General features: G+C 38.4%; 1 protein-coding gene across 2 annotated transcripts in view; it reads left to right on the forward strand.

Annotated features, from left to right (window-relative positions):
* The window catches only part of CSMD3 (CUB and Sushi multiple domains 3), a 1,240,207-nt gene that overhangs the window by 447,208 nt on the left and 779,376 nt on the right, over nucleotides 1-13,623 (forward strand). For both annotated transcript variants that reach the window (XM_084620231.1, XM_084620232.1), the window contains exon 6: nucleotides 1,860-1,972. In XM_084620231.1, coding sequence (XP_084476357.1) covers nucleotides 1,860-1,972 — 113 coding nt within the window. The remainder of the gene's footprint in view (nucleotides 1-1,859; nucleotides 1,973-13,623) is intronic.

Consider the following 13,623-nt stretch of genomic DNA (forward strand, 5'->3'; position numbering starts at 1 on the left):
AGAGGATTATCAAGCAAAGTTATAAATGCAGTGTGCATGCTGTGTTATGCCCGGATCTCAGCCTAGATTGTTAAAAAGAGAAAAAAGATGACAAAATGATGTTTCCAAAGCATTAAATTGGCAATTTAAATGTATTTTATCAGACATGTTACCTTGATCTGCATAGCTTACATGAGTTTAGTGGTATAGGGTGTTGCAAAAAAATGTTAATATTGTAAAAACTTAACACACTTTTTGTCTTTGGATCAGTAGATAATACTTTTTTTGCCAGCTATGGAAGAAATAATTCTGTTACAGTTCTCTGTGTAGTAACACAGTAATTATATACCAGAGATTATTTTGCTTTTATAATATGATAAAGATTGTCCCTAAGGCAAACCAATGGAGCTCTTCAGGGATACTCTTGTGAGGACAAGAAACTGGATCAACACAATTTTAAATGTGAAAATTTTAAAAAAAATTGTTCTGACAGTGTTGAAATATTTCACTTTCACTTTATAGTTCTGATTAATTATGAATTTGATATTATACAACAATATTATTTTATATTATATATTTATTACCTGTATGTAATACATTATGTTTAATGATTTAATATAAAATTGAAGATGAAATGAAATGAATCAAACTGATAAAGTCAAAATGAAATATTTTGATCCCCTTGAGTACAAATTTTCAGAATTTTCATTTTGTGGCAAACTTCAAAATTTCAGCTTTTTGTTAAAATTTAGAATTGGAGAAAAAAAGTCAAAATGTCCCATAGAATAGAAATTCCTGTTCTAGTTGTTATATTTAACTTACAAAATACATTTCTTCCAAAGTATCACATGCAGCTATTTACTAGTTAAGACTTCATGACTATTTAAAATTGAATCATATTCACTTTGCCAAACACAAAGCCTGAATAGTTTCAATACAAGTAGTAGAGAGGTATTCGAATTGGAAGACGAATGCGAGTATCTGAATATAAGATGGTAACTTCGGCTGGAACAAAATACTGGCCAACAGAGGAATACCTGTGCATTTAGGAATAAACACGACATGAACAACCTGGAGTTCATGTATAACTTTCATTGTAATTAATGGGACTTGTGAGCATGAATCAAAACATAATGTAGAATGTCAAGAAGAAAGCATGGTCCAGTAGTTAGGGCACTAGCCTAATTCTCTGCTGTTCCATGAACTTTCTGTGTGATGTTGGGCATGTCACTTAGTCTCTCTGCACTGTATTTTTAAAAGTGTTTAGGCGGCTAAAGATGCAGGCAGGCACATGGTGGTATTTTCAAAAGTATTTAGGTGCCTAACTCCCAAATGACACCTAAGTGCTTTTGAAAATCTCACTTGCAGTATATCTGTATCTCAGTAGGCACCTACATACTTTTAAAAATCCAGCCCTGGGTGCTTCTGTTCCCCATCTGTAAAATGGGGATAATAGGACACTTTCTTACTGTGGGAGTTATGTGGATTAATACCTTAAAGATTTGAGGTGTTCAGATACTATAGTACAAGGTACACAGTACCTTGGATAGACAGTATACCCCTCATGCAGATAGTATACAGAACGTGCCTCTTGATTCCAGTTGTTAGGGAAACCCAGACACTTGTCATAGGTTTAGCATTCATGAGTTACATGTCATATTTATTCATGGAATAAAAAGGCATATTCATTGTCTCAATGAGTTACACATATAGTATCTGAATATGAGCATGTTTATAAGAAAGCTTTTTTTTTCCTCTTTAAAATTAAGGATTTTTATCAAACTTCAAAAACAAAGGAGCTCCACGTCTTCAGCACTGATGTTTTTTTTTTGTCTCCCCTCCATTAATTATTTTTATTTCATTTCTCTTTTATAATTCAGGTTATCTGGAATGAATATACCCCCTCCAATTATCAGCAACAAAAACTGGCTCAGACTGCATTTTGTAACGGACAGCAACCACCGATACCCTGGATTTAGTGCTCCCTATCAAGGTATATTTAATTAAAACCATTTTTCATTCCAGAATGTTAAAAAAGAGGGGAAGGGGTTGTAAACATAACTGCATTTCACATTGAGAGAAATTTGCTAATCTATTATAAATTGATAGTTCAAACATGAATAAATGATAATTCCCCTGCTGTGGGAACAACATGAACTTTATTAAATTACAGTATAGACTAAAGTAGATAGTTGCTGTGCAAATGTTTAGCATTTAAGAGGAATCTGGAATTCTGAAAGGTAGTGTGTAATTGATACTGAAACAACACTTCTATCCTAAAAGAACATCACCCACTGTTCAAAATGATATAATAGTGCATGTTTGTAAAACAGTGGAAAAGAACTGCATACTAAATGGAAATTTTATCAATTACATTTCTGTGTGCACTGTGTTTATTATTGAGGGTTTAATTAATCTTGTTAGGATTCTGATCTACTGCTTTTATGAACAAGCATAATTTTGAATAAGTAGAGTAAAAGTATCTGAGGCATTAACTTGGGCATCTCACTGTTTGGAACAAGACAATTATAAAGATGAAGTACTGATGAAAATGTAGCTTCTATAATGTTTGGTAATAGTTTCTGCTTTTTCACAACCCATTATTGTAAATAATATATTTACAGTTTCAACTGGTCTTCAGGGAACAGTAACCCTTGTTATAGATAAATTTTCCATTTATCTGTTTAGAGAACTTTCATACAGGATAAGCAAAAGGATTTTAGCTGCAGTATCTTTTTTTTTTACAATTGTTATGACAATCCTACACATAATTATGCTTGGAAGAAAAGTTACCCATGTGCATAAGTGTTTGCAGGATCAAGCCCCATCTATTTGATTTTTAGATGAGCCTTATATTGCAACTAAACTAGGAACAAGCCATACTTATTCCTGAAATACAGTGTGTTTGGACAGGTAGTTTATTATTGGAAGCCTTTTTTGTAACATTGTGTGACAGCCTCAGATACTCAAGAATAGACAGACTTGAATCTGACTTGCAGTTCAGGAAACTAGAATGTGCACCCTGGTCTGCTCCAGGTTGTGGATCCCTGGCGTGTTTACTCTAACTGAATTTAGGTCAAATGAGTATTCAAAAGAGGAAAGAAAAAAGTGACAATAAAAATAATTTGAGAATTATATTCCCTAGAAAATGCAAGTTTTCCGTAACAGTGTTATATAAAAAAAAGAAAAAAAAATTATAGCATCCTTTATACCAAAAATCCCTCTCTACTGTAAACTAGCTAGCTCATGGGACTGGTAATAGGATATGATGGAGTCTTTCACAACTAGGTCACTATACAGAGCCAGTCCTAAGTTGGTGATGAACTATCTGATAATTGTTTTGGGGGCTTATGTAGAATGAGATGAGTTCAGTTTTCAAGTGGACATGTTGCTCTCAGTTCAGTTTTCAAGTGGACATGTTGTCCATATGGAAAAAGTGCAACACAGCGGACACCGTTGTTGGCATTGTTGGTAGAGATGCCAAGGAACAAATGAACAAGGAGAATGAACTGCTGTATGACTTCTAGAGTTGTTCCCACCATGTTGTGTTTGAGGCACACGGTGAATGTGCATATGCAATCTGAACATGCTGCATTTCTATCATTCCTCTTTATTGATTAAATGATGTGCTTCACTTTCTAATGGCAACAGTCTGGAATCCTTTACAACTAATAAAATTCACTTTAAAAGCAAAATAGAAAATGTAAACCAAAAAATTATAAAGTGAGGTTCCCTTGAAAATTCATCAGCTGTTCTCACATAGTGAGGTCTGAAATAATACAGTAGTTCCCCATACCTGAGAGAGGAAATGCTTTTAAACTTAGGGGTGGGAAGAAGGAGGACAGGCTGTCAGCTAGAGGGAGAGAAAACTGGCAAGTGAAAAAAGATCAATAAAATTAAAAGTTAAAATAAATAAACATGCAAACATTGTCACAACTAACCATCATGAAGGAGAATGGAGAAATGCAGTAATGTGGACGGGAAAGGTATGGTTCAGAGCCAGTGATAGCTATCACACAAGTTTAAGCATATAAAACAATCCTTACCATAGAAATCTCATATATTCATTAAAAAATATTTTCTGTGATAGGCCAACCAGTTTCTTGAAATAGATAATGCTCATTTTCTAACAACTTATTTGATGGGTAACTGTATTTGTGATGGTAAGACATTTTAAAATAGATTCCGTAGCAAGTAAAAACATGCAGTTCAAAACCATTATGCTGAAGAGCAATAAAACAGAAATATAAGTTTTAGGTGTGGTGGTTTTCCATTCATGTTTTCCCCTACTCAACTCTGAAAGCTAGCCATCAATCCTTTCAGCATCCAGTAAGTTGTAACATGGCTGTATTGTTCCTGTACTTGCTATAGTAACTGCATTGCTAAAACCTACCCATTCTCTGCAAAACTCCAAGTTCTCAAATACATTACTATAACTTTCTACTGTCTTCCCTCCCTGCCTCTCACCAGTCTAATCCTTCCCAATCTTATCCTTCCCACATACTAGCACTACAACTGACATCTTGCTCCAATCACACTTACCCGCTACTATATCTCAGTATTATGAGGTTCAAAAGTTTCACCCCTGCTGGGAAGATTTGAATTCTACAACTGTTCATTGGTTAAGATTTCCCAGACACTGCTTGTCCATATCTATTTAATATCATATTTATTCATACTGTCACACAGAATCATAAAAATGTGGAGGTGGAAGGGACCCTGGGAGGTCATCAAATCCATCCCCCAGAGCTGAGGCAGGACCAAGGAAACCTAGACCAGCCCTGACAGATGTCTGTCCAACCTGTTTTTAAAAACCTCCAGTGATGGGGGATTCTACAACCTCCTTTGGAAGCCTAGTCCAGAGCTTAACTACCCTTATTCAGTGGACAGGGAGACCAATTGATCACAGTCCTCTTTATAACAGCCCTTAACATATTAAAGATTATTATTAAATCCTCCCCAGTCATCTTTTCTCAAAACTAAATATGCCCAATGTGATCAGGGGTGCCTGGGGTAGCCCTCACTGAAAATGCCAAGGCCAGGGCAGGCTGCAAAAGGAGAGCAGATTCTCCCAAAATCTGGTGGGTAACCTGAAGTTTGACTCACCAACCAGTCACAAACTGTACTTCTGATCTCCCACACTGGTTATTAAGAAGTCAAAAAAAGAAATCGCACAGCTCCCTTATTGCATTCCAGTTCGCTGGCTCTCAATCAGCACCTAGGTCCAGTAAAGTGAGAAGTTGTTTAAAAACCTCTGCTCATTATACAGCTTCTGAAACCCAAAGGGCCAGCCACATTGCCAGGTCAATATTAGGTTGGTCTTACCCAAAATACCACACTGCCAGCCAATCCTTTAGTGTCTAAAACTAAAGGTTTATTATAAAGAAAAAAAGAAATAACAAGAAGCAGTCACACACAGAAACTGTCAAAGTCTATTTATCAGGTTCTTAGCAGTATTGGTGAGTTTGCTGATCATTCAGTCCTTTGTTCAGAGCTTCATTTGAAAGCTTACCTTCCAGAGGTAAGAAGCAGGAATGAAGACAAAATGGAGATAATGTAGCTGCCTTTTATGTTGTTTTGCTATGTGGCTTGTACGACCTGTGTCCCAAAGACAAGTTTCACAGCACATGGCATAGAAAAGTCTTTGAGTTCTGTCTATAAGCATACCACATGCCTTGCTGACTCATAAGGTGTATCCCCTAGTTCCTTTCAATGAGTTCATTGTACACATGATGACACTTGATGGGCCATCAAATAGGCTAGGCAATGCTGATGCCAATCTGTCTAGGGCTGTCACCCAGAAACACAGCACAAGTTTGGAAATACAGATATACCATACATATCTATAACTCATAATACAAAGGTGGTACAAACATATAAACAACATTATCATACTTGGCAAATTATAACATTTTCGCAGGTACACATGGCATATCTGGTCAGATTCCTTGCAATGATATAATATTAGTATCAACAATATCATAAAGTGTCCCACGTATTCCATACAGCATCACACCCAATACTTTAAACCTTTCCTCATAGGCAGAGGCAGATTAAGGTTTCCTGAGGTCCTGAGCCCGAGCAAGTGGGGGACGGCCCTTCTCACCCCTTTTACCTGAAACCCCACCCGTGGCCCCATCCCATTCTGCCCCTTCTCCCGTGGCCCCAGCCCTGTTCAACCCATGGTCCAGCCAAATTCTTCCTCGCTCCCGCTCCAGCCCTGCAACACATTTGCTCCTTTTTGCCCTGCATCCTGCTACCCCAAGACAAGAGAAACTCTGTCCCCCCTCCACGTCCCCAGGGCCACAGCAGGGAGCTCCTCCAGTCCTGGGACCACAGCCATGGTCCAAGCACTGGGGCTTTTTGCCATCTGCCGCCCTTCCCGCCCGCCCAGAGGATTATGGTTGGGGCGCTGAGGCTTCCCTATCCCACCCACCTGACATTTCTTCCGAGGCCCCGGTTGGGGTGCTGGGGCTTCGTCTGGCACCCTGCCGCTTCTGCCAAGGCTCTGGGTTCATTTGATAATCCGCCACTTCTTATAGGTCAAGTTTTCTAAACCTTTTATCGCAGTGGTGGGCGACCTGAAGGGTAATCTGATTGTGGGCCGCAAGACATTTTACTGATGTTGACTGTCTGCAGGCATGGCCCCCTGCAGCTCCCAGTGGCCGCGGTTCACCGTTGCCGGTCAATGGGAGCTTTGGGAAGCGGCGGCCAGTACCCTGATGGGCCGCAGGTTGCCCACCACTGTTTTATCATTTCTCTGCTCTCCTCTGGTCTTTTTCCAATTTGTTCACGTTTCCTAAGATGTGGTGACCAGAACTGAACACAGTACTCCTGCTGAGGCTTCACCAGTGTCAAGTACAGCAGGACAGTTACCTCCCATATCTTATATACAACACTTCTGTTAAGATGACGTTATTAGCCTTTTTCACAAATTCATCACATTGTTGATTCAGATGTAACTTGTGATCCACTGTAACCACCAGGCCCTTTTCGGCAGTACTATCAAGTTATTCCCCATTTTGTGGTTGTGCATTTTATTTTTTCTTCCCAAGTGAAGTACTTTGTACTTATCTTTATTGAATTTCATCTTGTCGAATCCACACCAATTGTCCAATTTGTCAAGGTTGTTTTGACTTCTAATCTTGTCCGCCAAAGTGCTGGTCTATAATTCCCTGGGTACTCTTTGGTCCCCTCTTTAAAGATAGGTACTATGTTTTCCCTTCTTCAGTTCTCTGGAACCTTACCCATTTTCCAATAATTCTTGAAGATAACTAGTAACAATTCCAAGATTGTTTCAGCTAGTTGCTTATGTTCCCTATGATGAATTTCATCAGGCCCTGTTGAGTCAGATACATCTAACTTATCTAAATATTTTAACCTGATCTTTCTCTCTTTTAGGTTGTACTCCTTTCCCCATGTTAATATTAATAGTGTTATCTGGCCACCATTAACCTTTTTAGTGAAGAATGAAGCAAAATAGGCATTAAACACCTCAGCCTTCTTCATGTCAGTTATTAGCTCTCCTTCCCTGCTAAATTGAAGACCTATACTTTTCTTCGTCTTTCTATTGATCTTAATGTATTTAAAGAACTTCTTATTGCATTTTATGTCCCTTGAAAGGTGTTAAGTCACTTCATGACTTAGCCTGTCAGATTTTGGGCCTATGTGCTTCTCTTAATTTTTTGTACTCCTCCTTAGCAATTCCTCCATGTTTCCATTTTTATATAGCATTCCTTTTTGATTTTCAGGTCATTAAAGAGCTCGTGATGAAGCCATATTGGCCTCTTACTATTCTTTCTGTCTTTCCTTTGCATCAGGATCGTTTGCAGTGGTGCCTTTAATAGTATCTCCTTGAGCAACTGCCAACTCTCCTGAACTCCTTTATCCCTCAAATTTTCTTCCTATCAGACTTTAGCTACCAGTTTTAGGAGTTCGGTAAAGTTGGCTTTTTTGAAGTCCATGGTCCTTATTCTGCTTCTCTGACTCCTTCCTTTCCTTAGAATCATGACATCTATCATTTCACGATCACTTTCAGCCCAATTGCTTTTCACCTTCAGAAATGCAATGAATTCCTCCCTCTTGGTCAGAATGAAGTCTAAAATAACTGTCCTGGTTACTTCCTCCACTTTCTGAAACAAAAAGTTGTCCCCAACACATTCCAAGAACTTTGTATTTTGCCAAACTACATTTCCAACTGATGTCTGGGTAGTTAAAGTCCCTTGTTACTACCAAGTCTTGTGTTGTGGCTCTTTCTGTTATTTGTTCTGCACAAGCCTCATCCTCCTTGTCCTCTTACGTCAATATTTGAGAGCCGCCATCTCTTTTGTCTCTTTTTTTCATCAATCTTTTAATGTTCTAGCATTAGTCCTATTTTATTATATTATTATTGTATTAGACCTATATTTATTATAGTATATTGAATTGCTGAAAGCCTTTCCTTACTTCCCTCTGCCTCCTCTTCCCCTTTCTTGGCACTATATACTGGTGATGATTATTCTTTTACAGTGTTAAAACTATGTATAAAGCAGTAATCTGATGTTGGCTGAATTCCCAGCATGATCTGCCTTCAGTTAACATTCTTTATCATAGAAACCTAATTTTAAAAAATAAAGAAAGGGAATATACCCATTAACTTATCAGAGAAAAATACAGAGAATTTTTTTAAGGACATGCACGTAAATATACGTGTAAATATGAAGCAACATGTGGACTGGTTATTCGATTTAGTGGTTGACAGTGACTCGTGGATTTAAACTGATGTAAAAAACAAAGCTTTGGATGCTTATCCTAAATTGCTTGGACTGTTTCCTTTTTCATATTATTATTTTGTTCTTTGTTTCCTCCTCTAACTTTTTATTCTTTACTGGTGCCACCTAAGCTGGAGCATGAATGAACGCAGTACAGAACCATGCAGAAATTCGAATATCTGTCTCAAAACCTAAAACAAAAAATACATGTGGGCTTTGTGTGTTTGCGTTTTCTTGACAGCTGGCTCAAGGATTTGACAATGGGATACAGAGCCTTTTACTTAATGGGTCACTAGCATGGATGTGGGCCAAGGAACATTGTCCGTTCTAAGCAGAGACTGAAAGATGTTATTATCTGATCTGTAATCACTCTTAAACTAGTTGATGGTATTTGTCCGGTTCCTGGTTTTTTTTTTTTCTGCTGATAACCTCACAAAAACCGCTATAACAACTGACAATACTAGGCACCCCTGTTGGAGAACTCAGCAAAGATGCCAGGGATTTATTGTGTATGTAGAGTGACCTAACCACCCTGGGGAATGGTCCCTCAAAGAGTCTGACACAATGGGGAGTTTAAGATAGTTGTTGATCATGCTTTAACTTTTCTGGTTCATCAGAAGACATAAACTTCCATAGCTGTAAATATTGCACTTTTTTTCAGACATTAAAGGTTTGTCTACATGGGGACACTCAGAAAAGTTAAGAAAATTTTTACTAAAGCTGTAACAATTAAGTACTTACATTAAATCACATTAAACTCATGTGTGGATGCTGTCATTCAGAAGTAAAGTAGTTTAATTCTCCTCTATCAGGAGATATCCTGTATGCTCCTCCAAGGAGTATTAAGCTACCTCAAACTAAGGATTTGTCTACTCTGAAAACACTACAGCCGCATAGTTGAACCACTGCAGCTGCACCACTGTAGTGCTTCAGTGTAGACACTACCTATGCTGTTGCCGTAGGTATTCCAACCCCCCAGATGCAGTAGCTAGGTCTGCAGGATAATTCTCCTGTCAACCTAATGCTCTCTATACCAAGGGTTAGATAAGTTTAACTGCATCACTCAGAGGTCTGGCCTCAGCTTTTGTCTGTACAGGATATGGGAGTAAGGACCAAGAGGCCTTCCATCCCCTTGCACCAGAATCAGGTAAGATAACAGTCCCTGTACAGCAGTGAAAGTAGGCACAGCTCCTGAGGGCCACAAGTCACTCTAGAGTCAGGTGGGAAGGGTGTGGTGATGGCAGGGAAATGGTGCTACTCTCCCCCCATACTGGTCTATGAACCTGGTCAAACATAGCAGGGAGAACAGGCTGCAGTATCATCCAAAGTGTGTATTCTGCCTACTAACTGGGAAGTCATACTAGTTCGACCTGGGTGATCTGGCTCAGTACTAGCCACCAACATGGGCCTCTGCCTAAATCACACATTATATTTGATTTTTTTTAAATCTGTTGGCAAAGCACAATCTTGCCCAACCACCATGACTTCATTTTTTATTTAAGCAACATTCTCCATTCAAAGCCATTGAGTAACTTTTAGGATAGTTACTTTCCCTTCGAGTTTTTTCTTTGGTGGACTGCAATTGAGCTTCCCCTTCTGTGAATGGAAGGTGATGTTCCTTGAATAAATCAGCAAGTTAATAGAGCATCAGACTCTATTAAAGCTTTCAGGACAAAATAAAGATGTTACTGTAACTGTTTGACACTATAAATACCAGAGGGTAAATTTCTCCCAGGATGAACTGTTATGTCTTGTATTCACAACTTCTGTCTCTTTAAATTTAGCAGGTGATTTTTGATTGATCATTTGGAAGCGAAATTCTTCCTGCTTAACTTTCAATCTGCTGAGTGTTAAGCATAAATTAGAAACTGCACCAACCCATTTGCTTTTGATTCCCTCCTAAACCTTCTCTTTCTTTTGAACTGGATTTTTTCTAAATGAATGCTCAAAATATTAGGGCTAGTTGTAAAGAAGCACAGTTGAGAATCAGGTCTGTAATGATTTAACATGTCAGGAATTAAACAGAGTCTGATTTGACTGGCCCTATTCACTTTGTTTTTCTGTTGGCAGAAAATCCTTACTAATCTTCATTTGTTCAATGTAGAATTATATGGATTTGCCCTGCCAGCAGTTCACTACCATTTCCCGTGATCCACTATGGCATGAAATGACTGATTTTAGTTACTCTGTTCCTGCACTAGGTGCAAGGACAGAAGGGTTGGGGCAAAGGAGACTTTGGGTATGTCTACACTACAATTAAAAACCTGCGGCTGCCTCATGCCAGCTGACTTGGGCTCTGGGGGCTCAAGCTAAAAGGCTCCTTTAACTGCGGTGTAGGTTTTGGGCTGAGTCTGCAGCCCAGGTGGGAGGATCCCAGAGCCTGGGCTGCAGCCCAAGCCCAAACATCTACACCGCAGTTAAACAGCCCTTGAGTCCAAGCCCTGTGCGTTGTCAGCTGGCATGGGCCAGCCACGAGTGTCTAACTGAAGTATAGATACACCCTTTAAGCTACCTTTGCAAGCTTTTTATTCTGGTTATATGTGGGCCTCCATAGGTCTGAGAAAGAGAGGAAAGCCATAGTGCAGGATCCAGTCATAATTACCCACCACAACCCCCAATTTTTTTTCAGAGTCACACCTTCCCAGAATAGAGTTCCCCTATTGTGTAAGTATGGGCTACATGCTTTGTTCCTAGACTTTGATAGCTCCAGCCTTTTTCCCCTTAAGTAGGATATGGTGTCCTACTGGACTTTTAAAGTGTTTGTTCCTGTAGCGTTCAAAGCCACAAAAATGTTTCATTTGGATACGTTTGAAACATCTTGTTTATAAGAGGTCAACACATTATAACATAACATGTTAAATAACATACAAGCATAGTATGTTCAAATTATTATTATAATAGCCAAAATGAAATACAACAAAATAATAAAATTGAAATAAAATTATTTCCACATCTGAACAAATTATTTCAGCATTATCAAATTGAGAAAGCTTAAACAAAATGTTTTGACTTTCTTACATTGAAAATTTTGTCAAAAATGGCACATTCACGTGAAAAGTTTTGGTTTCAACAAGACTGCATTTTCTGATGGAAAACTTCCATTGAAAACTTTTTGACCAGCTCTAGCTTCAAAAGTGTCCTTTGGGAGTTATAGAAGATCTTGGAAAGTGGAAGCAAGAAACAAGTTGACTTGGTTTTATGGGAGAGGCACGTAGGAGAAACTAATTTGACTGAGGTTTCCTGTGTTAGAATAAGCACTGTGAATGAGAACAGTTTTCACCAGATCTGGTTCAATTCCTGTCCCATTATCCCCGTATCCCTCAAATCCCTTTTTTGTGTTGATTTTTTTTGCACTGTGAATGAGGTACTTTAGTGGATTAGCAAAGCAGCCAGGAATGGGGGATAGCAAATTAAATAATCAAGTGAAGGGGCTTGTGTATGCAATTCTAGGTGTTCAAAGTTTTTGGCACTTTCCTGGACTGAGATCCAAGATTTCTGGTTCCCTCTTGTTTGCCTGGAAATGACATTAGCAGTACAGTTCCCATGGAATCATGATATGGGAAACCATTTATCTGGTAATTAATATCATAGTTTTGTCAGGTCAATGGGCTACTGTATTAACTTTTTTTTCTCTGGAACCTTGTATTGAAATATTGTCCTAGGTTATAAGTAAAACTTATTTGAATGGTCTTATTCGAGTCCTCTTTTGTGCAGATCACAGAACCACCATGACATTTAATTAGAGCAGTTAAGACACGTGATTAACTAAAAAAAAGTATTCGCGATTAAAACAATTAATCACGATTAATTGCACCATTAAACAATAGAATACCAGTTGAAATTTATTAATTTTTTTAAAAAAAAATATTTTTGGGGGGGAATATTTTTGAGGATATTTTTGGGGGGAAGATGTCTCCAAGTGAGCTCTTTCCCTGTTCTTTGTTTTGGCGGTGGCAGCATAGGGTTCAAGGACAAGGCAAAGTTTGTACCTTGAGGAAGTTTTTAATCTAAGCTGGTATGAATAAGCTTAGGGGGTCTTTCATGCAGGTCCCCACATCCACCCTAGAGTTCAGAGTGGGGAAGGAACCTTGACAACCCAGCACATATTGTTCGTTCTAAGAACACTTTCGCTGAAAATTTGACGAAATGCAAAGAAGATACCAATATGAAATTTCTAATGATAGCTACAGCACTCAACCCAAGATTTAAGAATCTGAACTGCCTACCAAAATCTGAGAGGGATGAGGTGTGGAGCATGCTTTCAAACATCTTAAAAGAGCAACATTCTGATGCGGAAACTACAGAACCCAAACCACCAAAAAAGAAAATCAGCGTTCTGCTGGTGGCATCTATCTCAGATGATGAAAATCAACTTGCATCAGTCCACACTGCTTTGTATCGTTATTGAGCAGAATCTGTCATCAGCATGGACGCATGTCCTCTGGAATGGTGGTTGAAGCATGAAGGGTCATATGAATCTTGAGCACATCTGGAATGTAAATATTTTGCAATGCTCGCTACAACTGTGCTCTGCTTACACCTGTTCTCACTTTCAGGTGACATTTTAAAGAAGAAGTAAGGAGCCTTATCTTCTGCAAATGTAAACGAAGTTGTTTGTCTAAGCAATAGGCTGAACAAGAAGTAGGACTGATTGGACTTGTAGGGTCTAAAGTTTTACATTGTTTTATTTTTGAATGAAGGGTTTTTTTTCTACATAATTCTACATATGTAAATTCGACTTTCATGATAAAGAGATTGCACTACAGTACTTGTAGTACAGTTCAAATATTAGTAATCAAAAATAAAAACAAAGTGAGCACTGTACACTTTTGTATTCTGCGTTGTAATTGAAATCAATATATCTGAAAATATAGAAAACATCCAAAATATTTAA

This window comes from Lepidochelys olivacea (genome assembly GCF_965140295.1).
Source record: "Lepidochelys olivacea isolate rLepOli2 genome assembly, chromosome: 2".
In the NCBI taxonomy this organism is placed as follows: Eukaryota; Metazoa; Chordata; order Testudines; family Cheloniidae; genus Lepidochelys; species Lepidochelys olivacea.